A 27,919-nucleotide genomic window follows, 5' to 3' on the forward strand; every position below is an offset into this window, starting at 1 on the left:
ATTTGTATCAAAAGATGGCCTAGTTGGCCATCACTGGAAAGAGAGGCTCATTGGACTTGCCAACTTTATATGCCCCAGTACAGGGGAATGCCAGGGCCAAGGGGTGGGGTTGGGTGGGTGGGGGACTGGGAGGGGTGTATTGGGGACTTTTTGGATAGCATTGGAAATGTAATTGAGGAAAATACCTAATTAAAAAAAAAAGAAAATCTTTTCTGTCCTATTTCAAACTCTGTTTAAAACTGATTTTGTATCTGTGCTTGAGTGTACCAACCTTTATATTTATTGTACATTCATTCATATAAACAGAGGGTGTCAAGTCTACATGGAGAACATTGACCATGTTTTAAACTCTTGTACAAGAATTAGTCAGATAGCAATTTGAGTCACTGGTATTCTTTCCATCATTTTCCATCTTATTTTCAACTCAGTTATTTAAAATATTGTTGTTTTCCATACAATGATAATTCCAATAAAATAATAAATTAAAGCTCCAAAATAACTGAGTCACTTTAAACATCCTGAAAGAATAATTTTGACTCTTGACACATGTTTTCAGGAGGCAAAGGTGAAAGACACTATGATTATGTAAGTCAAAAGAGTGAAAAGGAAAGAGAACAATTCTGAACAATAAGAGATGCATATATAGCATCAACAACCGAGTATGTATTTTTTTCTAAGAAAAAACAATTAGGATATCTCTTTATCAGAAAGACAAACTGAAGAAGTAAACCTTGCTTCTCAAGGATATAAAAAGAGATTTTCAATTTACAGAATCAGGCATGTTATAATAGTTTTTCCTGCTATACTTGATACCAAATATGAGAAATAGTAGAAGACAATGAGTTATGTCTCACCACTTAAATTAAATTCAGATCGCTTAAAGTTCAATATAAATTCTCTTAACATCCATCTACTCTTCCAGTGGTAATTGCCACTGCTCCAGTTTCAATCACTATAGCCTATTGTCTGGATGATGGGAATCATGTCTTTCACCAGTTTTCTTAACCTGTGAATTATGACCCCTTTGTAGGTCCCCAAGGACCCTTTCACAGGTGTCACCTAAAACCATTGGAACACACAGATATTTACATTATACTTAATAACAGTAGCAAATGATAGTTATAATACAGCAACAAAAATAACTTTCTAGATGGGGGACTGTATTAAAGGGTTGCACCATTAGGAAGGTTGAGATCTAGTTCCCTAAGTGGTTATCAGTCCCTGCTCCTCACAAAAACTATTCGTTAAGGGGACAAAGTAGTTACTTTATGAAGCAGCAGAAAAATTTAGTGCTTTGTCTTCCTAAAATATGTTAATAGACTTTCTGGATGTGACTACAAATGTCTAGTGGTGACCAGATCAACAACAACACAAATAAAAACAGACTGATGACACTTTAATCATGTTTCTCAGAAATCTCTCTTTTGTCATTCTTTGTCTATCACCTTCATCCTTAATAACAACTGTGGCCTCCAAAGCATTTTATTCACCATGAGGGAGACCACTCTAAGATTACAATTACAACATCTATGTATGCATCTATGTATGCATGCATGCATGTGACTATTTATGTATCTGTGTATTTATCCATCTCCTTACTATCTATCAATCTATCTATAATCAAGTATTAGTTTGCTTTCTAAGCAACATTAATAGTATTTCAATAAGACTCCATGGTTTACTCTCAGAATATCCTAAGCTTTAAATGCACACATGAGTTTTAAAATAAATGGAGATTTTTTTTTTTCTTACAAGGCAAGCCACAGGGCTGTGCATTAATGCTGGTGAACACAAAGTGACTTCTATAGCAGGCTGTCCAAGTGGAAGATGATCAGCTAGGTGAACTTGCTTATTCTCCGTCACATGGTATTAAATATTTAGCCATGGATAGTTAACAATTAAAATAGGAAGCATGGTAAATGATGTAGTTACATGTAAGGGATAAAACCAATATTATTTATATGTAAATAAGGATTCATTTAAGAGAATGTCTTTCAACATCAAAATATGTTACTAGCAGATTAGTATCTGAACATTTTTATTCCTTATTAGAGGTTACAACAAAAAATAAAAACACATCATGAATGACTGGCAATCTTAGGATCAAACTGCATACATTTCAAATATTAAACTAATGATATGTCTAATACAAAACAGGCAAACATCTTTTAATTTAATTTAATTTTTATTTTTACTTATTCACCTTACATCCCATTCACTGCCCCTGCCCAGTCACCCCCTCCAACAATTCTTCCCCCATCTCCCCTTCCTCTTCTCTTCTGACTGGATGGAGGCCTCTGGGTATCATTCCAGCCTGGCACTTCAAGTTTCTATGAAGCTAGGTGTTGCCCCACCCAGTGAAGCCAGACAAAGCAGTGCAGCTAGAAGAACATATCCCATACCCAGGCAACAGCTTTTGGGGTAGCCCCCATTCCTCTTGTTTAGGACCCACTTGAAGACGGCGCTGCACTTCTGCTACGTATGGGTGGGGAGGTCCAGGTCCAACCTATGTATGCTCTTCAGTTGGTGGTTCAGACTCTGAGAGCCCCAGGGTTCAAGAATAGTCGACTATGTTCGTCTTCCTGTAGAATTCCTATCTCCTTTGAGCCCATAATCCTTTCTCCTATTCTTCTATACGAGTCCCAAATTCAATCCACTGCTGGCTGTCGGTGCCTATATCTGTCTGAGTCAGCTGCTGGGTGGAACCTCTCAGGGAACAACGTGCTACAGGTAAACCTTTATTGCTAAATGTATATTAAAACTTATGAGACATCATACTTATTCCTTAGTAGTTTTTGGATTAAATATTTTCATATCAAAGTAAATTATTACTGCCTCTTTATTTTGTTTTAATTTAAAGCATTTTATTGTGTTTTAATAATGCAATAAACAAAAAAGCATTTACTTGAAATTGTTCCATAATCATTTTTAATTAGTGAAAATATTTTATCACGGTGCATAGGAACCAAAATAATACTACTGGGAAAATAAAACCTGTAATGATTTGCTTTTAATTGTCAACTTGACATAGTCTAAAATAGCATAAGAGAAGAGCCTCAAAGACATCTGTGGGATTATCTTGATTACAGTAACTGAAGAAAGCAGATCCACTCCAACTGAGAGCAGACCCACATTATTATTTCATGGACTGGGGCCTGGACCAAAGGAACAGAAGAAAGCTAGCTGAGCTACAATGGAATGCTTTACTTTCCCCTGCTCTGACTGCAGATGTAGTCTGACAGTCTCCCAGTCTGCTACTACTGACTGCTCTGCCAAAACGGAATGTTACCTAGAACTGGGGCATGAGTATAACCTTCCTTCCTCAAGTTATTTTTGTTAAGGTACTTTATTACTGCCATGGGAAAGAAAACTAAGACATATAATGGTAAGGAGAATTGAGGTCATTGCTGTAATAAACCTGATGATGTGGCTTTTTAGCCTTTGGACCTGTTCTGTTGAAGAAACATAGAAGAGTTTGGAACTTTGGACTGGAAAAGCTGGTATCCTCATTGTCAGAGTTTAATTGGCCAAACCCGGGGACACTAAAAGCTGGTAGTGCTAGGAAAAAGAGATTGTAAAGGTCTGAGATGATTAGGGCTCAGAGGTGAGGATAAGGACTCTGTAGGAGATGGAGTGATGGGCTGTTTATGTGATATTTTAGCAAAAATTCCACTACATTCCTTCTGTGCCTAGATTACATAAGTAGGGTTAGAATTAATGATAATGGACCAGTTAATTTGGTAGAAGAAAGTAAAGCTTAAGTTGCAATGCAGATTCCAGTATATTAGAGATGCCAGTGTATCCTTCAGGGAGGGCTAAAGAGAATCTACATATGCTGCAGTTAGAATGGGATGATTGAGCACAATTCAAACTGCTAAGAGCCTGACTGATCTTGTCATAAGCCCCAGATACCTGTCATGAAGCAAAAGAATTTTGTGTTTCCTGTGCTGGAATCTGGTCTAGGTTTGATATGATTGCTCCTAACCATTCCATGATCATTTGTTGTTGGAATATGAATGTGTACTTTAACATTTTTATAGTAACTCACATTTAAGAGATTTTAACTTTAACTTTTTTAGAGTAACTCACATTTAAGAGATTTTGGACATTAAAAGAGCATGGCTGCCTTCTGAGAAGCCCAACAAGCAGCTGAGTCAGATGCAGATATTTATACCCAACCAATGGACAGAAGCCAGGACTCCTGTGGTTGAATTAGGGAAAGGTTGGAAGTAGCTGAGAGGAGGGCGACCCCAGGGAGACCAGCAGTCTCAACTGACCTGGACCCCTGAGATCTCTCAGACACTGAGCCACCAACCAGGCAGCATACAACAGCTGATATGAGGCCCCAACCCATATAGAGCAGAGGACTGCCGGGCCTGGACTCAGTCAGAGAAGCAGCATCTAACCCTTGAGAGACTTGAGGTCTCAGAGGGGTAGGGGTGGGGGGAAGGTCTGGTGGGGTAGGAGGTGGGTGGGGACATCCTCTTGGAGATGAGAGAGAAGGAATGGAATGAGGAACAGTCAGAGTGCACTGAGAGGGGAATAACGCCTAGACTGTAAAAAAAAAAATGATTAAAGAATAATAATAATAAAGAATTAGAATGTTTAAAGGTTATGAGAACATTTATAGTTGGACTATATATTACATTATGACATAACCATGAGACTGTTGATATAGAGTGGATGGTTATAGCTTAAAGTGATGTACTTATGTCAAGATGACGAGGAATGGAGTTAAGTTGGTAGGTTTTAATTGCCCACCTGACACAATAAAGAATCCCCTGAAAAGATAATCTTAATGAGGAACTGTCTGGATTAAGTTGGCATATAGACATCTCATGAGGCATTTTCTCATAGATTTAATTGAAGTGGGAAGGCCTGCCCTGAATAAGTCAGCACCATTTCAGAGGCTGGGCCCAGGACTGAATGAAAGGAGAAAGTGAGGTGGGCATTTGGAGGAATCCATTAATCCACTGCTTGGTTCTCTACTGTGGATGTCATCTGACCAGTTCCCTCAGGCTTCTCCTATGCTGACTTCTTTATCCTTTGCTCTTCCTCCAAATCCTACTGCTCCATCCAGACCCTTCTACAGGGGAACTATGCCTTTTCTCTACATGTATTTCATCAAACTGCCTTTTGTACCTTTTATTTTAGACAGAGTCTCATGTATTCCACATGGTTTACAAACAGTCTGTGTATCCAGGGATAACTTTAAAGTTTTTGAAGGACCTCTTGGGTAGAGGTTGACATTGAACCTCTCTTGGTAACTGTGCATCACAACACCCAGTTTCACTTTCATCTCTTTTGGAAAAATGCTTCAAGATTGACTCTTCTTCGTTATAAACCATGTCTTTCAGGTACAATCCTCCCTGAATAATAGTCTCTGTATATACTAACCTATAGTGAATTAAAATTTTTTTCAAGTGATTATTAGTGAGTAATTAACATACTGAATTTTAATATTAGATTATTTCTATCTCCTCTGTGTTTGTAAAACATTCCTGTCAGTTTTCATTTGTTAGGATATACCTTCAGTACTCAGGAAATACCTACATCTTCTGTAAGAGAGCAATTATGAATAGTCTCCTCCATTTCCTGACCAATCTATCAGTTATTTTCATTTTTCATTTACATCCTTTTGCACAAATTATATAGCCACACAATATCTTCTTATGTTCTTTCGTCCTATCAGGTGGTGTGGTGGTTTGATTTAGAACAGTTCTCTTAAGCTCATGTATTTGCATGCTCAGTTCCCACATGATGAACTGTTTAGGAGGTATGTCCTTGTTGGAGAAGGTTGTCATTGGAGGAAGTGTGTCCAACTTGGAAAAAGGCCTTATTGGAAGAAATTTGTCCCTGGGGGTTGGGTTTAAAGTTTCAAAAGCCCCCACCAGGTCCAATGAATCTCTGTCTCTGTCTTTCTCTCTCCCTCCCTCCCTCTCTTCCTCTCTCCCTCTTCTCTCTCTCCCTCTCCCTCTCCATTCCTCCCTTTTTCCCTCCTTCCCTTCCTCTCTGTTTCCTGCAGATCAGGATGGAAAGTTCTCAGTTTCCACTCGAACCATGTCTGCCAGCTTCCCAACAGGATAATCATGTACTAGCCCTCTGAAACTCTAAGCAAGCCCCCAATTAAATTCTTTTTCTTAAAACTTGCCTTGTTCATGATGTTTCTTCACAGAAATACAACTCTAACTGAGACAGATGGTCTTCTTTAAATCTCTTAGCTTTTCTGTGTCTCACGCTCTTCACTTACAAAATGAGATGTGATAATGGCTCTGCCTAAGATTATACTTTCAGAGATTACGGTTACAGTTCAATACCGTTGCTACCACCTCAGGTAGAAAAGTTAATTAGTGTGTGTAATCCATGCACAACAATTGACTTTCCCATCTCTTTCCATTTTATCTTGTTTACTTTCATTTCCAAGACAGTGCACTACCCTGGTAGCACAGAACGGGGCACACTGTCAGTGGCTGCAGCCAAGCTAACCTGAACACATGTCATAGAGACTCCTCCATTCTGCCTACCCTTTAGTCTTCAGTTCCTCCCTTTTTGACTGCCTGGCTCCCTGTTTAATGCTAACATGAATCACGGTTTCTGGAATTCAATTAATGTTTGTTCAGTAAATGCCGAATGAATGATTAAATGTCTTGATCGACAGTGTGTGAAGATGTTCCAGCGCAGTTCTGAAACCAAATGAACTAATACAATTGTGCTGTACTGCACAACGTTCAAAACATTTTGACAAACAATATTCCATTGCTACTACAACCCTGTAAAATAGAGCTTTCAAGGATTGTCAGTATCTTACCAAGTTGCGAACTGTGGCTTGAAGATTTAAAATATTTGCTCAAGGCTACATAGAAAAAAATGCCATCCAGCTAACCTAATTAATCCTCTGGTGCCTTCGCAAGAACCATGTATATTACTTCTTTAAGGTTTTACATGTTTCCCTCATGATTTCAGTGAATTAGCCCCTTCTTGTTGAATATTAATGGCCTAAACTATTTGTTCCAAAGCATTATTCACATATGACTACCGTAACTTGAAATGAGTAATTTTGAAAAATGAAGGAATTGGAGAAGAAAAATAATTAACAATCCTATATGTGGATAAATCCCAGTGAAGAAAGCAACACAAGAGGAAGAAAGGGTACCAAGACCAGTCAAAAGAGTCAAACACACATCTGCTCCCACCACTGGGAGCCGCTCAAAACCACCAAAGTAACAGCCACAGTACATATGTAGAAAAACTAGTACAGACCTCTGCATCATTATTCAAAATGATTGTTCTAAATAGTACCTCAGCTATGCTAATCAAATGATTTGGAAACTGCCTCATAGATTTTTTTCATTGGAAAAAATTTTATAATAAGTCATATACATACATACTGTATACATATATCTATATATCCTTAATCAAGATTGATTATGTAGTAATTAACAGTTTTTATTTATCCAGAAATTGTTATAAATATGACCAATGGAGAAAAATATATATGGTAAACAGCTTTTCCACTATACAATATAATAGGATCCATAAATAAATTAGTATTAAAGGGACAATATTGCTTAAAATGATAACTACTGACTTTGGCTACTGTAAAACCTCAAATTTATATAGTTCAGGAAAACTAATTGTATAATGTTTTTTTCTAAGTAATTTTGGTTTTTCTAATATAGATCACTAATATAAGTATATGAGTTTTAAAATTATTTTGAAATACTGACAGAATTTACAATAAAACATTAAAACACTTAATTTCTTTGCATTTTGTAAATTCTAGCAGTTGTATGAAGTTTCTGTTCTCATCTAGTACTTAAAAGTGTTTTTCCTTTTTTTCTTTCTGTTTACTAATTTGTTTGATTAACTGCCATGTAAACTATTGTTAAAAACTGCATTAGCAAGATAAGTACAGATTTTTTTATCTTATTTAAATTTTATCTTACTTAAAACAAGATGAATTGGTGGAACAAAATCAATTCGTACAGTCAGAAATAATTTGGCTTTTTATTCCCTTTTCCTAGTTGTTGAAACCTTCCCTCACTCATGCGTTTTTGCAAGTACATAGAAAGAGAGGCTGCTGAGCACAAACGATGCTGGTGGGTTTCACTGAATTTCTCTCTGTAAGTACAGAGAACAGGTACTGCCCAGTACCTGCATCAGCTTACATTGCAACTGGTCTGCCCTGCATAGCAGACTTAAACAGGTTCTATTTCAAAATTTTAATATTAAAAAACCTAAAGTACATTTAAAAAGCCCATTCTTAAAATCACAGTTCTTTTCATGACACTATTAACATAAAATGCTTATGTGAATCACTGTGATTTAGTGAGAGAAGAACCCTGTAGGTAAAGTAACCCAGGATATGCTGGCCTCTTCCCACCCCCATCTCTCTCTTCCTCTCACCCCTGACCTCTACAAAGGCATCAAAACCTAGATAGACAGCAATAGAAAATAATACATATCCACATGAAAGTTTCTAGGACCTAGGACAACCATGTAAACTGCTTTCAAATTACAGGGGTAAATGATTCACTTCAATTTAAGGACAAAATTTGCTTCAAAAATAACTCCCTACTTTATGTATGCTCAATTCCACTAGATGCTCAATAAAGATTTATGCCCTTAAATTAGAATGTTGTGATAACAAAGTGACAAGGATTAGAGATTATTACTTCTAGTCACATGAGGTTGGAAGACACTTCATCTATTGTAATAATTTGCTTGATGAATAGATTTGTGTGTTTTCCTGTGTGTGTGGGTGTGTGGGGGGGGCGTGGATGTGTACGCTTATACACATGTATACTTGTAGAAGCCAGGACCTTTGCTGTGTCTCATTTTCAAAAACTCTTCTGCCTTGTCTTTCTGCTCTCTTAGCTGAACCTGGAGCCTGGTAATTTTGCTGGAATTGTATTGCCAATGAGCTCCTACAATTCTCTTGCCTCAACACTTGGGTTATAGTCACATGTCTCCACACCTACATTTTTTACATTGGTGCTGGTGATCCAAACACATGTCCTCATATTTGTGCTTCAAGCACCAACTGGCTTGCACTCTCAACTACTATACACACTGTTTTGAGAAGAAAATCTCATTGGTTATTGAATGCAAAATGCTTAAAATTATCAATAGTTCCAAAGAGCACAATAGCTACCAAGGACAATATCTATTCCCATCTACAAATGTAAGAGGAACAGATGCTCCTAGTTATTAAAAATCAATTGTTCTGCAAAGCCAGCATCACATAAGTCATGAATACATATATTTTATTGGAACTAAACTGACAGGGGTTCAAATTCTGACCTATTATGGCATTATGATTCCATGTGTCTATGTTTATTGCTTTTTTTTTTTTTTATGAGTACACTGTAGCTGTCTTCAGCCATACCAGAAGAGGCCTTTGGATCCCATGGTTGTAAGCCACCATGTGGTTACTGGGAATTGAACTCAGGATCTCTGAAAGAGCATTCAGTACTCTTAACCGCTGAACCCTCTTCCTAGCCCGCTGTTTATATACTCTTATGCTCTATTTACCTCATATGTTAGACAGCATTACTATATTTAATTTCACCCCTTTTTCTCTATAATATGTGTAGGCTTATACCCTTTCCCACATATAAAGCAAATGTTTTCTAATCCACAACAGTTAAAAAAAAATCTAAGGAGTGCATAACTTTTAATACAATTTGCTAAATATTCTTAAGAAATGACACTGTCAACACAGCAAGAAATGTGTGGTACTTGGTCAGCAAGCCACATGTGTCCTCTTCTACAACACTGTAACCATGAGCTGGGATCATTCCCAACCTTTAGATATAAATGGTGAGTATAATCAATATGCAGAGCTTGCTAATGAGATTGCACAGAGATCTGTTTTCTGACCCAATTTCTATGACCTCTGTAAATTTCCTGGTATGTTGTCACATTAGGTAGATGCATGCTACTTTCTGTAGAAGAATTAGGGACACTGGACCAGATGAAACCAAAAATTCCTGACCCAGCATCAGTTCTTAGTTCCCCAGCAGGAAAGGCCCAGTCCTTAAAAATATCACTAAGCAGAGCCTCTTAGGGGATATTTTTACCAGGCTCCTGTCAGCAACTGCTTCTTGGCATCAGCAATAGTGTTTGTGTTTGGTATATGTGGATAGGATGAATCTCTAGGTGGGACAGCTCTGCCAGAACCTGACCAATACAGATGTGGATTTTGCAGCCAACTATAAGACTGAGCTCAGGGACCCCAATGGAAGAATTAGGGGAAGAAGCTGAAGGGCTTTGCAACCTAATAGGAAAAACTACAATATCAATTAACTGGACTTTCCCATCCCCCAGAGCTACCAGGGACTAAACCACCAACTAAAGAGTACACATGGAGAGACCCATGACTCTAGCTGAGTATGTAGCAGAGGATTGCCTTATCTGGCATCAGTGGGAGGGGAGGCCCTTGATCCTGTAGAGGCTTGATGCCCAAGCATAGGGGGATGTTAGGGTGGTGAAGCAGGAGTGGGTGGGAAAACTCCCTCATAGAAACAAGGGTGAAGGAGGAAGGATAGGATGGAGGGTTGTGGAAGTGAAACTGGGGAAGGGGACAATATTTGAAATGTAAGGAAATATTTGAAATGTAAAGAAATAAAATAACCAGCCAGGTGTAGTGGTGCATGCCTTTAATCCCAGCACTCGGGAGGCAGAGGCAGGCAGATTTCTGAGTTCAAGGCCAGCCCGGTCTACAAAATGAGTCCCAGGACAGCCAGGGCTATACAGAGAAACCCTGTTTCAAAAAGAAAGAAAGAACCAATTAAAAATAAATGTGAAAAAATGAAAAGATATCACTAAGCTATAGTTATGATAATAGTTGTGATATCCTTGGAGATCTTTGTGGAGGTGAGGGCTATCAGAATGCAACATAATGCTGAGATTTTGAAGATCAAAGGGGTAGGGGCAGGAGATAAAAGTACAGGAGCCCTCCCCAAAAATTCATGTCTCAAATAGGACAATCCTTTTAATACTGTCTCCTTGGCTAGTCTTCATCAGACTCACCCTGTTACAAGTCTTTGTTCATTATTGTCTTGTCTATGCCCATAATGTTTTTAACAACAACTAAAATTTTCCAAATACCCTATGAAGAAAAACTTAGACACTTTTATCAAAGTAGAAAATGTCACTCAAATTATATCAGACAAATGAAGTCATCTCTCAAAAGGTTCTCCCAAATCAGATTATTTAATTTGATTCCAAACTTTTCATTTTGTAAGTATGACTGCAACATAAAATGCTTTTCTACAAACAAATAAATCTTATCCTGTCTTTTTCTTGTCATTTTAAAAAAATTAAATTCATAGAAGAGGGAAGTAATAAATTCAACTGTATGGATATTTCTCAACATTCTGCTTAATTGGTTACTAGAATGTAACATCCAAAGAAATGCAAGCCATCAGGGCATAGGCTAAGGCATAATATATTAACCTAAAGCCATAAAATAAGGAGAAAAACGAACTAAAATGATAGGAAAAGATTGCTACACATTAAACACCAGAAAAAAAACACATTATACATCAGCAGAATGAACTGCAGTGTAGTTCACTGACATAATTATGCAAAAGAGAGGCTTTGTGTCCAATCCTCTGCAAGAGAGACAAAAACCTTGGAAACTTAACAGAGGACAAGACCAATACAGACCAATCTGTAGAGCCATAATCTCCCCCAGCTTACAGATTCTTGAGTAATGACGTCTAGCAAATGACACTCACTTCTCTGTGGAAAGTTATCTGAAATTCCTATTTAAAATTTCAAAAGTTCTTTTAACCATGTTGGTGCTTTTTTCCTCCCAAGGACAGCTTACTCAGAGCTGGACAGCTTTAAGAGTACAACAGGACACAGAACTCCCAGTTGGCAGGTCTGGGTGAGGAGTAGTGAGGTCTGTTATAGTTTGTGTCATCCTTTTTTTTTCTTTTTAATATGCAGAACATTGGCTTGAGAGCACTACATTATTACAGCAGAGAGCCAAATACACTTGCTCTTGTGTCAGCCATATTCTATGTACTAAACATTTCAGTTGATCTAAGCCTACCTTTCTTCTTTCTTACAAATATTAATCCAGCAGCTACCCATTCATCTTCCTGGGCTGTTAGATAAGTGGATTTGAGTCGATTTGAAGCTAGAAAGAGCACCCAAGGAGCTAAAGGGGTCTGCAGCCCTATAGGTGGAACAACAATATAAACTAACCAGTACCCCCAGAGCTTGTGTCTCTAGCTGCATATGTAGCAGAAGATGGCCTATTCAGCCATCACTGGGAAGAGAGGCCCCTTGGTCTTGCAAACATTATACAGGGGAATGTCAGGGCTAAGAAGCAGGAGTGGGTGGGTAGGGGAGCAAGTCTGGGGGAGGGTATAGGGAACTTTCGGGATAGCATTTGAAATGTATATAAAGAAAATATCTAATAATAAATAAATAAATAAATAAATAAATAAACAAACTGTTAAGACGTAACCCCTCCTAAAAATAAGTTCCATTAGTGTACTGACCTCTAACAGAGAACTGACATTCACACATACACTACTGGTATTTGGTGATTGGCAGATGGACATTTCACTTTTCTATTACCCATGGGGCAATGTGTGCATGAATCTTCAGAAGCATATCTCAATAGTAAAAAGGGGTCTAATAGGAGAAACCTTCAGGGTTTGAATCACTGTTGCTAGTCAGAGAATAATACAAACATGAAACAATCAACAACCAATTGAAGAGATTGTTCGAATGAATGTGAAACATATACCAGGTGTAGTAAGAATTACAACCTAAAGTCAGAAGTCTTATAATCATTCCAATTTCAGAACAGAGATTTTAATGAATAGCCAAATTGTATAAACGTCACCTTCCTTTTGCTTTGGACTAGAACATATTCATATTTTCAAGGAACAGTTGAGGACTAATGAGGCAAAAACCATGAAAAACTAAAGAGTTGGAGAACAGGCCAATCAAAGTCAAATATAGTGAGGAGGAAATTGGCTGTTTGCCCATGGTTTTATAGGCACTATTTATGTGTCCTGGATTCTTCTGCTACATCAAGAATAGAACTTCTAACTGAGGCTAGGGTACATTTGGAAGATGGGATGCCTGTCAGGGCGAGGGCTGTGTCTTTAGTGGTATGAGTATAAGAGTGTACAATAAGGATTTAAATTTAAAGTGTCAAAACTCTGAAATTTTCAACTCAGTAAAGTCTGGTTATATGAACAAACGTAGAAGCATGCATATTCATCTGCCTTATAAAAATGCATATTGCTTTACAATTGATTATTTAAATCTATCAGGTATATGAAAAGATCTATAATAAATTTTATTATCTTAGAAAAAAATTATTTTTATGAAAAAGGGAAGATAGTATAATATCAGAAATGATAGAAAATAAGTAGTATTATTGTAATTTAAAAGCTAGATTGGGAGTTTTCAGTGCTTTTTGACATTCTAAATGTACAAATCTAAATGTCAGAAGCTAATCATGGGTAATCTGCAATTGATGTCTTCTGTTCAAAAATACCAAGTTCTGGCAGCATTTTTTCCTTTTACATGCTTCTAAAGGCATATTTTTCAAATATAAAATACAAAATCTATCAAATGGTAAGTTAACTTCTAAAAAAATTTAAGTACTACCTGCAAATCCAAACGTCTAAAGCACTGCTAACAACTAAATGCTTAGTAAATTTAGGAAGGACTAAGTAACCATGAAGCAGGAAAATAAGGCATGAAACCTGGTGATAAGATTTTGAAGAAATATTTGTTTGTTTGTTTGTTTGTTTGTTTATCTTGAGGTAGGTTCTAATTATGTAAGCAAGGCTGGCAGTACACTGCTCTACTCTCAAAAGCTGGTTTACACATTTAAACAACCATCCCTGGTTTGAATATACATGTTGTTTGTGTGTGTGTGTGTACTTGTGTATATTCATGTGTGCATGCATGTATTTGTATGTGTCCGTGTGTGTGTGTGTGTGTGTGTGTGTGTACAGATGTCCTGCACATGTGTTGATACTGAGATAACTTCCTTTATTGATCATCATAGCTTTTCTTTTCTTTCTCTTCTCTCTTAGTTTTCCTCCCATCTTCCACCTAGACCTCTCTCCTTCCCTCCCTCCCTCCCTTCCTTCCTTCCTTCCTTCCTTCCTTCCTTCCTTCCTTCCTTCCTTCCTTCCTTCCTCTTTTTTCTTTTCTTTTTACCCCAAGAGACCCCAAGGAGCTTGGAGCTCTCTGACAGCAAGACTCATGGTCTTCTCCTCTCTGGTTCCTAGCTCTGGAGTAACAGATGCATGCACCACAGACATAGACTAGACATGGATTCTGGGGACCTCACACGTAAAGTATTCCCACTTGCTCAGAAAGCACTTATCCATGCAGGCATCCCCCCAGCACTAAAGAGACATTTTATTAATATATATCATGGAAAACCATTCAGATATTCCTAATTTTGCAGTCCTGTAAGGAAAGATAACTAATCAACAGCCAGCTATACATGTCATTTGCTAAGATTTAAGAAATGTGTTTTGTATTCTACAGTGAGACCTAGAATTAAATATAAAAGCTACGGAAAGTCAGATTTAAAAGTTTAATGAAAATCCAAATCATACCATGCAGTAATCAGCTCCACACTCAGCCTAAGCCATAGTACAATTTACATGGTAATGGCTCTACTTTAAATGTATGCTAAGGTTTAATCTTTAAATACTGACAAGATACTTCAAAATTACTTTAAAATTGTGATCCTCATGAAAGTTCCAGCTTCATTATCTTAATTCGGGTATTGAAGTTGACATGCTCTGACCAATGTGTCACTGCCACAGCCTATGCTTAACAAGAGTAATTTATTTGTGAAAGTATATTATACCACATCTTATGGCCTCTGCTGTATCTATAGGGCACGGATGCCAGAGACATCTCTTTGATTTTATGGCTGGCAATGAGCTTAGGGTGAGGGCTGATTTTATTCTCATAGTCACAAGCTCATACCCAATGTACAGTCATTCCCAAAATATTAAATGGCTCCTAGAAAGTATCATCCTGAGAGAGGAAACCCAGTAACAAAAGAACACATGTGGTATGCGTTCACTGATAAGTGGATATTAGCTCAAAAGCTCAGAATACCCAAGATACAACTCACAGACCACGTAAAGATCAAGAAGAAGAAAGACCAAAGTGTGGATGCTTCCATCCTTCTTAGAAGGGCCAACAAAATACTCATGGGAGGATATATGGAGACAAAGTGTGGAGCAGAGACTGAAGGAAAGGCCATCTAAAGACGGCCCCACCAGGGCATCCATCACATATACAGTCACCAAGCCCAGACACTATTGTAGATGCGAATAAGTGTTTGCTGACAGGAGCCTGATATAGCTGTATCCTGAGAGACTCTGCCAGGAACTGAAAAATACAGAGGTAGATGCTCACAGCCAACCATTGGACTGAACATGGGGTCCCCATCGGAGGAGTTAGAGAAAGGACTGAAGGAGCTGAACGAGTTTGCAACCCCATCAGAACAACAACAATATCAACCAAACAGAGCCCCCAGAGATCCCAGGGACTAAGACACCAAACAAAGAGTACACATGGAGGGACCCATGGCTCTAGCCCCATAGGTACCAGAGGATGGCCTTGTAGGTCATCAATGGGAGGAGAGGCCCTTGGTCATGTGAAAACTCGATGCCCCAGTGTAGGAGAATGCTAGGGCGAGGAGGCAGGAGTGGGTGGGTGGGTTAGCAACCTCATAGAAGCAGGAGGAGGGGGATGGGATACAGAGTTTCTGGAGGGGAATTTGGAAAGGGGATTACATTTGAAATGTAAATAGATAAAATATCTAATAAAAATGACTCCTTATTTTCATTGCTTTTGTATTTTAACTTATGGATCTTTGAGAAGAGCCCTTTATATTTTTCTAAAGAGTCCAGATCTCTTCAACCTCATTAAAGTCACGATTAGTTTTATAAATTGATGCTTACATAGTTTTCTTGGGTAAATATTTAGGTTAATTTAATTTTCTGTGTATGTGTGCTTTTTCTCATGTGTGTATGTGTACCATATGCATTCCTGGTGCCTGCAAAGGACAGGAGAGGATGCTGGATCCCCTGAAACTAGAGAAGGAGGTGTTTGTACCAATAGTGAGTGCTGGGAATCTAAACTCTGAAAGAGCAAACAGTTCCCTTAGGCACTGAGCTTTCTCTCTACCTGGGATTAGGTGAATTTTAACCTCTCTGAAGTTGGGGGCTGTGCTGTAAATTTTATAGCTCTTTCTTGGACTCAGCATCATGATCAAGCATTTTTAATTTGAATATGTGCTTAATTTTGAAACTAACAGTAATCTTACAAGATATGCCTATGCTTCACAAAATGTAAGAAATGTAGTATTTGTATCTAAGTGAAAATGAGCATATTTGTAAGTTGCTAATCATTTCAATAAATACTATTTCAGAAGTCACATAGAAATATATATATATGTGTATGTATATATACACACACACACACACACACACACACATATATATATATATATATATATATAGTTACTATATATCTTGGTGGCAATTTTAAAGAAACAGTATGACTTAGCTTTTAATAAGCCTATTAAAACTTTAAGATACTAGCTCAAATTCTTAAACTTAAGTTCATCTTTTGAGCTGAAGGGATCCTTGAAAATTCCAGGAAAAATTTTCTCCATAAATAGATTTCTTGCCATTAACTAGTGAATGCTAAAAATGTTCTTACACTTGTATTTTTTTACTAAACAAACTAGCAAAGTGTTATTTTTAATAACCAGAATGAACCACATTTTGTTGAATCTATAAAATGAAGTTATTACAGAGCAATACTGTAAGACAATGAGTTACTGTCCCTTCAGTGCTTGTAGTTCTAGTACAGTCGTAAAAATCACAATAAAAGTGAAGCATTCTAAACTTTACTTGTTTTTAAATCATGGTAGGTAATCTGGTATATTGGTAGTGTGAAGAGCTAAATGTTTGGGTTTGTTAAGTAAAAATAAAGGTCTCTTTACAACTCTTCCTTCATTAAATGAAGCATATAAAGTAGTTAGGGTAATAGTGAACCTCCTTTAGTGTGCTGGTGTTCTAACATCTTCACACATAGCAGAGACTTTATTTTACTGAAGAACAAATAGACTGTGCTGCATAAGGCATGTTTTCATGTAGAATGTGCTATAATCAGGTTTGAATTTGAGCAATCAGATCTCTCAATTTGCTCAGCTTTAAGTCCTGATACACAGTGGTGACTGATTATTTGAACTTGTGTTGCACAAGGGAACCACTATATAAGTGCACTTTAATTTCAAAGAAATAGACAGTCCCATGTGCCACACCGGGTCATACATTACTATAACTTCAGTATTGAGAGGCTAATTTAGTGAAAGGCCGCAAGTCTAAGGTGAGCTTGAGCTACATAGTAAGTTCTAGGTCATCCCGTGCTACAAAGAGAGCTATATCCAAACAAACAAATCAAACTGAAAACTAAAAATATAGTGCCATTGTTCACATCTCTATTTTATTTGATATTTTTACTGAAGGATTTTTTTACAGTTTTATTATGTCTATAAAACAGTTTTAGTAATACAAGATATCAATCCTTAGACAATTTTTCTACTTAAAGTCTCTAATTATATATCTAATTTCATAGTTTTTAGTTATACTTAAGTATTATAGTAACATTAGAAGAAAAAAACTCGGTTTCATCAAATATAATTCAACATGATTTAACCCGGAAGTATATATTTACTTTATTCTTGTATATGTTTTACTTATTCTCATACAGTTATTATTTGGAATGTTCTAATTCTAATACAAGGCTTCTTATTTTCTAGATTACAATGGACTTTATTAACTGCATGAAATGTTAAAAATATTCACTGGCACGTACATTTTTATAAATTGAAATTGGAAGTGATCTTATTCTAGATGTATACTCTAATGACTGTAGCATAATATGTATCTATTTGTTCCTGTGTCAAAAAAATCATGTTTGCTAGTGTAGCACCATTATTCTAGAGAACGGAGTTGACATATTGCTATCAGCAGATGGATATATTAAGTTAATTATGCTTATTTAAATGAAGTACTTTTATCACATTCATGAGAAAATTCAAGAGCAGAACAACAGATTAAGTCTTTTTATATCCCTAAGACTGATTTTCAAAGTTCATATTATCTCATCTTTCCAAGGATCATAACATGTGACATTAACACCTAGCATACTTTAATGAAATATAAGGAAGAAGAGCTATTTGCAAGTATGTTCACCAAATGCAGGTCAGCAAATTGTCCCGCAGCTGAAGATCTCAGCTATGTACTCACAAAGGAGCAGACTGTATTTTTCATATATTTCAACTGAGCACATGGGTGGAAAGCATGGATTTTCATCCTAATTTTTTTCTCCAATGCTCAAAAATCCAAAGTGAAACAATGTACCCAAAACCAAACAACAACAAAACATACCTAATGCTATTTGAAAGGGGAAATTTAAATTTTCCGGATGAATTACAATTTTAAATAAATATCCTTTTATTTTGAACACACTAGAGTAAGTCAGTTTAATATCCCTTCAAGAAAAATCTCCACTTCAATGCCAGTCTGTAGAAAGTTATACCTTGGTGTTATATTTATCCTTTATTTGCACAAACACTGTATGTTTTTAAATTGACTTTGTGTCCTTTATAAATAAAGCTTTTATATATCTATAAAATTAAGAATAGAAAAATGTTAAAAAGGAATTTAGAAATAAAGCTTACAAACGACGGATAGCATTTGATTACTCCCACTTATCACACAATCTCCTCTACCGTAAAAGATATTATATGAACACCATCAAATCTTTGTAAGTTAAATAAGAACTAAGGGAATACCACACCCCTTGTAATAGGATTTCAGGGAAGTCTGCTTGGTGGTGGTCACTCTGGTGTCAGCACCTCGTAGGCTGTCTGATCCTTTAAATGCTGAGCTTGCTGGATGGTTTTCTCACTTAAACATAAATTACACAAGAAAAATAGATTCGGTTTTCTAAAAAATGGTATACAATGTTGATTATTTATTATGAGATTTGAACATAAACCAGTGTGTGTCTATATGCATCTATATGTCATATACTATATAATTCATATTACAAACATGACATTAAACGTCTTTCCTGATTAATGATTCTAATATAAAAAAAAAACAATTTTTTTCCTGCCAGATTTGGGGCCAGGCATTTTACATATTAAATGAGACATCTACTGCATGTAGCATGTAGCAAGGCCTTTTAAAAATATGTTGAAGAAGAATAAATATGATAATTTTTTGAATATATATTTCAAAACTAAAATTGTATATTCTATAAGAAGCCAGATTGTTCATTGAACATTTTATAAAGATTTACTATATGTGAATATATTTAAAAATATTCACAAATGTTTATGTGAAAAACACTCATAGTATGACTGTAAAAATAGACATCAAATTTATGGAAGCGTTGTTTAAGTTAGACATTTTAATGACACTCTGTTCTTTTTGGGTGGTTCTTAAATTTTATGGGAGATTAAACAATCATGATTTTCTTTTTCAAAAATATCTTTTTGGAAAGACAACTCACAGTAAAAGGTAGATAATAGCGAAGGGATATTTTAAATTTTGAAAATTTTCGAATGGTCTTCTATTGCCCCCATTCCCACACATTGCCTAACTTCAATTTCCATTGCCTGGATTTAGAAGTGTTCTTGATGTTTATTGTTCTTCATAGACATGCAATGCTGAAAGGGGACTCAGAAATATCTGAAAACAACTCATCTCTTTTATGGATGGAATTAGTTGGAATTTTAATATAAATAAACAGTATCATTAAAACACATAGGTGCATTTTGATACATTTACAAACAACTCCATTGCTGCTTTTCATTCCCTGATACTTGGGCTTTGTAACACAATGATGTCCTGTGTAGAAGACCTACTTGAGTCGTCTCCTCCCTGACAAAAACAAAACAAAACAAACAGACAAACAGACAAAAAACAAATAGGCAAACAAACAAGAAAACAACTACAGTCAGAAAGCTATGGTGAAAGAAAAGAAAAAGCTCAGTGCATTTGATGATGCAGCATATGAGTCCACACCACGTACACATTTTTTGAAATAGCAAGTGGTACTAAGATTATATAATACTTTTAAATGCGTGGCACAGAAGACTTGTATAGGGGCCTCATTTCCAACTCTATCAATGTACACATATCTATAGCAATGTGTATTTTTGCAATTGTTCCTTTTGGGGAGTTCTTTCTTTTACACTCCCATAGCACAGTTCATCATGGAATGAAATTAGGGCAGGAACATAAACAAGGTAGGAACCTGGAAGCCAGAGATGATGCAGAGGCCATGGAGGAATACTGCTAAATCTCATATGATTACACTGTTATATTAGTCAGTTTGAACTTAAAACAAAATAATAAATATTTTTGTTTTGCTCAATTCCTCTTAACCCATTGATTATGCCTAATCACATAGCAAGACCACTGAATGTGAGATAATACAACACGTAATTCAGATACTCAAAAAATACAATAGGTTTACTGAATATGCATATTTATTTCTCTGTAGGAATAATGTTTTCCCATTAACTAATTCTTCAAAGCCTGTACGCTGTCGGTCTCCACTACTACTGGTCTAGGCCAGGCTACCACAGCCATTCTCTTGAATAGCTAGATTTCTACTTGGGCTCTTGCAAACCTCCAGACATCTCTTTGCTCTTGAGATAGACTATAGGTCCTTTATCATCCATTTTACCTGAGACAACATTAGAGCCTGGTTTCTTACTATGTCTCATTTTTTTCATCCATTAAGTCTGGTAACTGTCTTTCAAACTACACTTTCACGAGTCCTTTCTTCACTCAGTACATTCCAGTTACAGTGGACTCAGTTTTTCATATATGTAGAATATACTTCTCTATGCCCCTGACACATATACAGCAAAGGGCTGCCTGGTCTGTCCTCAGTGAGAGAAGACCTTGTATATCTAGGTCTAACCTTTGAGAAACTTGAGGCCCCAGGGAATGGGGAGATCCTTTGGAAGAGAGGGGAGAGGAGGAATGGGATGAGAAACAGTCAGAGGACAGACAGGGGGGGTTGACAGGGAGGGGAGCAATGACTGAACTGTAAAAAAAAATAATAGTAGTAAAAAAAAAAAACAAATAAAATAAAAACAAAACCAAAAATAAAACAAAACAAAACCAAAAATAAAACAAAACAAATCACTTTCCACGCGCATTAATTTACCCCTTACTCTGAACAGGTTATTTGTTTGTCTTCCCTAAGAATGAGGTTTATGTCACCTCAACACAGTCCCTTTTCACAACTCATTTAATGGGCCACAATTGTCCCATGACTCTTTATTTTGTTGCTTTCTCCAATTTGTTCTGAGGTTTTTATTATTATTATTATTATTAATCTTTTTATTCGTTTACATTTTTGGTTAGAAACATTTTTTAATTTTTTTTAATTAATCTTTCCATTCGTTTACATCTCAAATGATATACCACTGATGGGTTAACTCTGCAAAAGTCCCCCATCCTACATCTGCCCTCTCACTCAGAGAAAGGGAGACAGATCCTGTAGAGACCACTTCTGGTAGATAGGCACAGCCCCCCTGTTGAGGGATGGGGCCACCCACCCATCTCAAAAATTTTAACCCAGAAATGTTCCTATCCAAAGGATGAACTGGAATAAAAAGAATGGAGCAGAGACTGAAAGGAGGGCCATCCAGGGACTGCCCCACCTGGGGATCCACCCTATTCTGAGTTCTTTAATTATTATTTTCCTAGGTTGTGGGGAACAAATAGACTATGCCTGCTCACCTCTAATTTTTCATCATCATCATCTAAAAAATATTTTTTTAGGTTTTGTTTTATTGTTTTTTTTTGTTTTATATATAGCAATTTACTCTTTTATTTAAAGTTTTGATTTTTTATTTAGTTTATTATATTTTTACTCTATGTTATGTGTATGAATGTGTACATCTATGTAAGTATACATGACCCAGGTGACCAGAAGCATAATCACTGTGAATATGAAATTACAAATTACTCTCACCCTTAGGCAGACACTGTCCATTCCTGAGCCATCTCTTCAACCACTAAATTTTACATTCTAAAAACAATGCTCAAGATATAGCAGTGATAACAGGGACACATTTTTGACTTTTAAAAAAATAATGATATCTATCTATCTATATATACTAAGTTCATTTGATTTTTGTAGATATGTAATCAATTTTATATTATTATTTAAGTACATGAATAATATTATTTTCATTATTTAAGTATGCATATTGATGCCTACAATCTTTAGACTGTCAAGAAGTGATAACCCAAAGGAAGGAGACTTCTATGAATGTTGCCATGTTTAATTTTAAGACGAATCTTTTATTAAATGTTGTGATGTTGAATTTTATGTAGAATCTTTTATTATTTGCAACAAATGGACACATGTAGTGAAAATACTTGTGTGAGACCAGGAGAGGTGTGGTTGGCTGTTGAGGCTGTAGAAAAGAAAACAAATTTGTAGACAGCTACGAAAGATTGTGCAACAGAGAATGATTTTGTAGAAAAATACACAATTTGTTGTGTGATCTTTTGGACTCAAAAATCTTATACATCATCTTATTTAGCATATTTAAAATAATATTTCCTCTTCATAAAATTAGCATAAAATAGTCAATACACTATGTCAGTTTGTAATACTACTTAAGTTACTTCCAGTTTATAGGACATAACTTTAATGCAGTAGTTATCTTTTTTGTGCAATAAGAAATCTTCTGATAGAGTTTATTTGTAAGCCAGAGCAAACAATATACAGAATCAGAGTCACTCTGGAGTCAGTAAAAAAGAAACACTTTATCTTTCTATATTGGTTGTTGTTACTAATAACTCAACAGATTGGACTTCCTATTTATAACAAAGTCAAACTCTAGGTTATATATTCCAAGAGGGCTTGTGACAATTATCACAGACATCTCTATACTTATGCATAGTTTGTCTGTGAAAATCATTTTGATTATATTGAAGGATCCTTCATATTGTTTGTGAATTATCTAATCGCCCTAATTCAACTAACTTTTATAGTAACTAATTTCTTCTGTTTTAACAATTTATGAACGATACTTACTGCAGGGCAACTAATTTTAGGCCTTGATTTTCACCCAGATATTTCTGCTTTAACATGTTTACGTATATTTACATACAAATTCAGATTTTTTACCATCATCTCATACCAATTAATAAATTAACAAAATCAACGTGTGCCATGGCTACCTGGTACTTGTGTTTGTCCAGGATTGTCTGGAAACTAGTCATATCACACATCAGGGATAATAAAATAATTTCACTCTTTCATGTAGCCAAACAAGTTGACTTAATGAATCATTATGCATGCAATTGATTATTTTTATAAACATGAGCACCCCAAGAGATGTATCAACTCATTCAGATTATAAAGGAGAGTAATCTTTGAATAGATAGACCCCTGATGGCCAGTAGCCACTATAATTGATTATACTTGCTTAGCTTACAGAGGAAGCAAGCTTGGTTTTATATTCACTAGTAAATAGATACAAGGATATACAGAGATTAAAATGTAAGTTTTAAATAAAAATTGCTGATACCTCAAAAATACTGTGATTTTTAAACACAAGAGAAAATAGTGGCATATGAGAGACAGTCCAATACAAATCATGTTTCTGCTTAATCAGGTGAAGTGATATGGGAAGGAACATTACTTTCATATTGATTCAAAGAGCAATGGGTAATAGAAAGAAAGATTCAATCTGATTTATTTTGTCTTTACAGCACAGAGCTCTACAGTCAGTTTAAAGGCAGGAAGCCTTCTCTGTAGGGAGGTTTCCCTTAGGTTGATCTGAAGAGGGAGGTAAGTTCAGTTCTCTTCAGCATCATTGACTCTGACTTAGTATGGAAGATGGGGTAGGAGGTCAGAGGGTGAATCCAATCTATTCATCCATGAAGGATTTTATATATAATCATTTGGTAAAAATAGACACAGAGCAATGACATTTCATTTTGTGAATGTCCTTAATCAAAAGTGAAGGTTATAGAAAAATGAAAACTTGCTCTATATAAAATAGGCTTCAAAACTAAAATCTTAATAAAATTATGAGCAATGTGAAAAGTATTTGCTGAAAACTAAGTATTAATCACATATCTGACATTTATATTTATATCGATTACAACTAAATGTAAATTTTACGTGCATCATCTTGTGCTGTTCATATAATTCTGCAACATTCTACATTTAACTAGACAAGCATTAATGTTCAATTTGCTGTCTCTTTATGAAATTATAGGTTAACAAACTTACTCTAAAGTACTCAGAAGAGTAGTATATAGAAGGCCAATAATTTATCACTCATTTGTATGATTATTTTAATATTTGAGTGTTCTTTTAAGTTTGCCAGGCAAAATCTCTAATCACTATAATATTATAAATAACCATTTACTTCTGATAAAAAATATGATCATATTTTTAACTTTGCATTAGAGAACGAACCCAATTTTATCCAGCTTTATTTTTGAGTACTAGTAAATGTATACTTGTATTTCAATGCATTACTACAAATTCAAGTTAACAGTTTTATCTGGTGATACCTAGTAGCCAGTTTTAGTGGATGGAATAGCTGAGAAATACTCCCAACCATTAAGTTAAGCTAATTGAAACAAGCAATATGTTTCAGATGTTTCCTATTTACTTTAGGTTTAAAAATCATTAAATTTCACTAAGACAAAGAAGGAAATAAAAAAAATACTCTAAGAGGTAGGAAACTCCACAACTAGGCTTTTGCATTTGATATAAATATCTGTAATGTGATAGTTCGGGACGGCATGCTTCAGTAGAGTGGTGCTTTATTTGGGGGATGTTCATATGTGTTCTATTTGTCTGCATCCAGCCAGGGACTAGGATTGATGCTGACTTACTTAGGGACTACAGGCATTAACTATCAAGGAAAATCCAGGCTGGAATCACTTCAAACTTTGTAGTAAACTTGAATCTCAAAGTACACACATGTTTAATTCCTGTAGTTGATAGTTCTAGTATTAAAATATATCCGATGTCCTCACTCCTAAAAATTGTTTTCCTTTCAAATGAAAGGGCAAGTAAATAATTTCATGTTATTTTTAAAAAACTCTATGTATTTTCACAAGAGTCAACTAAACTACTTCTGGGTAATTAATACCAATAATCCAAATGAGGGATACAGTCTGAAGAGTGTGGAATTATAACGGTCACGTATGTGATATGTCAAACTCACAGGGATGATATTTTTTTTTCCAAAAAAAATAAATATTTGTGATTGCATTTTGTCAGATAAAAAGTAATAAGTAAAACACATCAATAGTACTGCTTATAAACAGGAACATCTGGATAACTATTTCCTTTCTAGATAAAATAATATGGCCATACGCGAGTATAACAAAAGTAAGCCTTCGTTGTTTGGCTTGTCTTCTCTCAACCTCCTACCTATCACACACAAAGCACATTATAATCTGACCTCTATTTGTACTTTCAGCTAATGTTCTCTAGACCATTACACATATATTCTCCATATTAAATGGAAAACGTAATTGATCAACACTGTATTACATTTGAAGTCTGTGTGGAGAGTCTTTGCTAACAGGTGACATATTGGTGATGCTACCGTATCAGTGAGAGCATTCAGCCAGGTACCTGCTGGAAAACTTTTATGGCTGTTTGATACCTAGTGTAAAATCAATTTTGAACATGCAGGTAATGTTTTTCGATATATTTAAACATGGATAGCAGGGATCAAAAGAGATACATCTCATGGAAGATTGAGTGGAAGAAAATATTTTACATGCTTCTCATCATTTTTTTTTCCTCACACAATGTTTGCCTTCCTCTTTCCACTATCCACTGATAAAGTCCTCTAAAAATTGGATAGCAACTAGACTTTATGAATCGGATAGTCATAACTTGGAATTTCAGATTTAACACTTGTTTGCCCAGTTCTCTCAGAAGAGAGAAGCACTAACGGCGACCCGTGAGCATCTGTTCTATGGATATTTTGACGAAGTAAATGGTAGAGTTCCGAAACTAAGATAGGGTAAGGTCGACCCATAGTTACTGGAGGAAAACAGGCTGATCATTGGTTACAGGTGTATAGAGAAAAGTCATGACCTTTTTTTGTAATCTGTTGTGTAAGAGAATCCACACGTTGCCATTTAGTGAAAGATCTCCAAGAAGCAGTTAGGTCTGTGCCATGAAGCTTGACCTCCAGTGTAGACTGCGCAAGTGGGAGCAATCAGGCAACTGCCAGGAAAGAACCCAAGTGCTGAGGATGTCTGAGCTTCGGAAAGAATTCAAGAGACTGAAGGGATCAAAGCCCCAGGGGACGCTGGACCCAGGTGGTCTAATCAGGGCTCCCTGGAACTCAGAGTGTGGCAAGTCCAGAGGAGCTGACCCAGGGACAAAGTTAGCTGCAGTAGTGGACAAGTGTACTCGGGCACCCTCCTCCAACCCTTCTGTTTGTCCCTTACCTTGGTTGGAGACGTGACTGCAGTCGCCGGTCCAAGCCGTTAGCAGGGGCAAGAAGAAACCAAATTGCAAAAGAAATTCCCGGACTTCGTAGCCCCCCATGGTTCTGGTTGGTTCTCTTCTCCTCCTTAAAAAGAAGTGGCAGCAGCGCAGCCAGGTGTTCCTAGTAGCGTGGGGGTCCTGAACCAAGCTCTCTTCTTCTTCCTCCTCCTCCTCTTCCTCCTCCACCCGGTCCGCAGGGGAAGTCCCGGGGCGCCCCCCGCGCGAGGCCCCGTGAGCAGGGCACGAGGGTCCAGGCTGCCCAGGTGCTGGAGCAGCTGCTTGCGGGGACGATGCTGCCTGCGCCGCCGGGGAGCTCCTGGCGGCTGGAGGCGAGGGGAATTGCATCCACCACCGTGTCCCGCTCGAGCGAGGACTATTCACTTGGGCCCAGGAGAGCGCGCGCGCAAGAGCGAGCTCAGGCTGTAGTTTGGGGGAGGGGATGGTGGACGGGGGAGGGTGGCTCTAGGCCGGTACTGGGGATGGGTAGGGACGTTTGGACGGGTAGTGAAGGTGCAGTTCAGGGGACCCAAGTGCTCTCTGAATCCAAGTGGGCACTTACAGACCCCAGAGCAGAGGAGGCACAGCAGATTGTAAGGGTAGCCTGGGCATCCAGAACTTTCCTGTGTCTGATGTCTGGGAAACCCAGCGACTGAGGCTCTGCGGGATCTCAAGTGGTCCCTGGGAGGGGCGGACTGAGCACTCAGCCTCTTGACTGAGTAGCCTGGGCTGAGTGTCGCCTCGTGACCACCGACTCCGCGGCATCTGCGCCGCCCCCCTCGGCCATAGCAGCTGTTTATTGGGTATCACGGAAGCTACCTTAGTCCCCCAAGCACTCGCGCCCCCCCTCCCCCATATAACGATGTGCTCTCAGCTCTGGACACCACCTTTCCCTTGGAGACATTTCTGCTACCAGAAAGGGTGAGGGTTGCAGGTCAGTGCTCTTGGCCCCGGGGCACAGCTTGGCGAAGGTAGTGGTCAGCCCTGACGTGTCTGAGTGCCAGCCTCCCAAACTTGGCCACCGAGGTTTGTGGCCACCTCTCCCGTTCTGAGTCCTTGGAAAGCATAGGGAGAGAAGAGGCTACAGAGAGGAGTCACTGAGCGCTGGAAGTCTACTGGTGCCTGGCGCCTCGGCTTCCCCAGGTCTTAGCATTCCGCATAAGGTGATGACTTCGCCATGGAGGTCATTAGCATCCTCATAGCAGCATTGGTGCCGGGCTTCCACGGGCCTGGATAAGTCCGCTGTTCCGCCGTGGCGTCGGGCTAGAAGCTAGGAGCAGCCCAAGGTCTGAGCAGTGCGTGGCCAAGTCCACGG

The 27,919-nt window shown here is 37.3% G+C and overlaps 1 protein-coding gene across 2 annotated transcripts in view; it reads right to left on the bottom strand.

Moving 5' to 3' along the window:
• The window catches only part of Epha6 (EPH receptor A6), an 882,350-nt gene extending 854,975 nt beyond the window's left edge, over positions 1-27,375 (bottom strand). Inside the window, exon 1 of one of the 2 annotated variants that reach the window (XM_021184474.2) lies at positions 26,568-26,751. Coding sequence is in view for 1 of the 2 variants with exons in the window: in XM_021184473.2 (XP_021040132.1) it covers positions 26,568-26,952 (385 nt within the window). In the remaining variant the exon portion in view is untranslated. Of the gene's footprint in view, positions 1-26,567 lie in introns of both variants that reach the window. The other variant, XM_021184473.2, reaches the window with a different exon arrangement.
• Between the last annotated feature and the right edge of the window lie 544 nt (positions 27,376-27,919).

The sequence above is a fragment of the Mus caroli genome, chromosome 16 (genome assembly GCF_900094665.2).
Source record: "Mus caroli chromosome 16, CAROLI_EIJ_v1.1, whole genome shotgun sequence".
In the NCBI taxonomy this organism is placed as follows: Eukaryota; Metazoa; Chordata; class Mammalia; order Rodentia; family Muridae; genus Mus; species Mus caroli.